The sequence below is a fragment of the Aplysia californica genome, unplaced genomic scaffold, assembly GCF_000002075.1.
Source record: "Aplysia californica isolate F4 #8 unplaced genomic scaffold, AplCal3.0 scaffold00156, whole genome shotgun sequence".
NCBI lineage: Eukaryota > Metazoa > Mollusca > Gastropoda > Aplysiida > Aplysiidae > Aplysia > Aplysia californica.
This window is the reverse complement of record NW_004797426.1, coordinates 764,265-766,091: the sequence shown is the minus strand read 5'-3', so window position 1 is coordinate 766,091 and position 1,827 is coordinate 764,265. Positions and strand designations below refer to the sequence as shown.

Genomic DNA, 1,827 nt, shown 5'->3' with positions numbered 1-1,827 from the left:
CCCTTTCAGCTTTTTTCGTCCTGGTCTACGCCTGTCTTGCCGCCTTGCGCATGGTAACTGCCTCCTCCCAGATGCACGCCAAAATGCTGGACAGCGTGCTCAAGTCACCCATGAGCTTCTTCGACACAACGCCGACGGGGCGAATCGTGAACCGCTTCTCTCGAGACATGGAGACGCTTGACAACCAGATGCCGCAGGTCGTGTTCATGTTCATCCTGTGTGTGTTCTCTGTGCTGGCCACTCTGGTCGTGATCAGCATAAACACACCCATCTTTACAGCGGTCATCGTCCCTCTGGTCATCTCTTACTGGGCTGTACAGGTGAGTAAGCTAATCATCTGGTCATATGTACAGGTGTCATCTGTTACTGGGCTGTACAGGTGAGTGAGTTGTCCATCTGGTCGTCTGTACAGGTGTCATCTGTTACTGGGCTGTACAGGTGAGTTGTCCATCTGGTCGTCTGTACAGGTGTCATCTGTTACTGGGCTGTACAGGTGAGTGAGTTGTCCATAGGTGAGTGAGTCATACCACTGGTCATCTGTTACTGGGCTGTACTGGTGAGTGAGTTGTCCATCTGGTAATTTGTACAGGCGTCATTTATTACTGGGCTGTACAGGTGAGTTGTCCATCCGGTCATTTATTACATGTTCTTGGCTGTACAAGTATCATTTGTTACTGGGCTGTATAAGTGAGTGATTCATACCACTGGTCTTCTGTTACTGGGCTGTACTTGTGAGTGGGTTGTCTATCTGGTCATCTGTTACTGGGCTGTACTTGTGAGTGAGTTGTCTATATGGTCATCTGGTACTGGGCTGTACAGATGAGTTGTTCCTGTGGTCATCTGTAACTGGGCTGTCTTGTGACAAACCCACCAACCTCTCCCTCATCCGTCTGTCTGTCTGTCTGTCTGTCTGTCTGTCTGTCCGTCAGCCTATCAGCCTATCTTGTGACAAACAAACCAAACTCTCCCCCCCCCCGTCCTCCTCCCACAGAGATTCTTCGTGCCCACCTCCCGCCAGATGAAGCGCCTGGAGTCTGTGACCAGGTCTCCCATCTTCTCGCACTTCTCCGAGACCCTGACGGGCTGTCACGTGATCAGAGCCTTCGGGGCGGTGGACAGGTTCGTCCAGACATCCACTGAGCTCATCGACAAGAACCAGGTCTTCTACTTCGCCCGGATCACCGCCAACAGGTGTGTACTATGTACCCCGCGGAATATGTCAGCACAGAACCCTAGCGATATTCGAATCCAATAAAAAATCAGTCAAAACTTAGTTTATAAATCAAAGAATCCATATTATTAATAATTAAACCACTGATTGGATATTAAGTTTTAGTTTTAGTAGAGGTTTTACGGCGCTCGCAACTGCATAAGGTCATATGAGCGCCAAAAGATTAGAGGTGTTACAAGAGAGTAACAAACATAAAAAGAAGGAGAAGAGATAAGGACGATAGATGTGTGATAGCAAAGAAGAAGCAAACCACACCATTAAGTTAATTATTACCCATACGTATGTATAAATGTTTGAAAGAAAGCTTTATCTCTTCCTAGATTACTTTTATTTAAAACAGTGATATTCTGTAATTTGAAATCAGCAGAAACGTTAAAGTTTGCATGATGTAAAGTAAACATATTAAGTTGTTTAAAGCTAGCAACATTTTCAGCTACAAATTGGTCATAAAAACATCACAAGTTCTATTAAATGGTGAAGGTTAAATTTGTATTTTCAAAATGGCTAATCTAGTCTTCGACCCCCACCCCCACCCCAAATAAAGAAAGAAAGAAAGAAAGAAAATAATTAATTAATTAATAAGTATGTGAATAATG

At 44.8% G+C, this 1,827-nt stretch overlaps 1 protein-coding gene across 1 annotated transcript in view; it reads left to right on the top strand.

Annotated features, from left to right (window-relative positions):
- The window catches only part of LOC101849372 (multidrug resistance-associated protein 1), a gene marked incomplete at both ends in the record, with an annotated part of 28,302 nt that overhangs the window by 20,912 nt on the left and 5,563 nt on the right, over nucleotides 1-1,827 (top strand). The window contains 2 exon segments of the mRNA XM_005097541.2: nucleotides 10-320; nucleotides 992-1,191. Coding sequence (XP_005097598.2) covers nucleotides 10-320; nucleotides 992-1,191 — 511 coding nt within the window.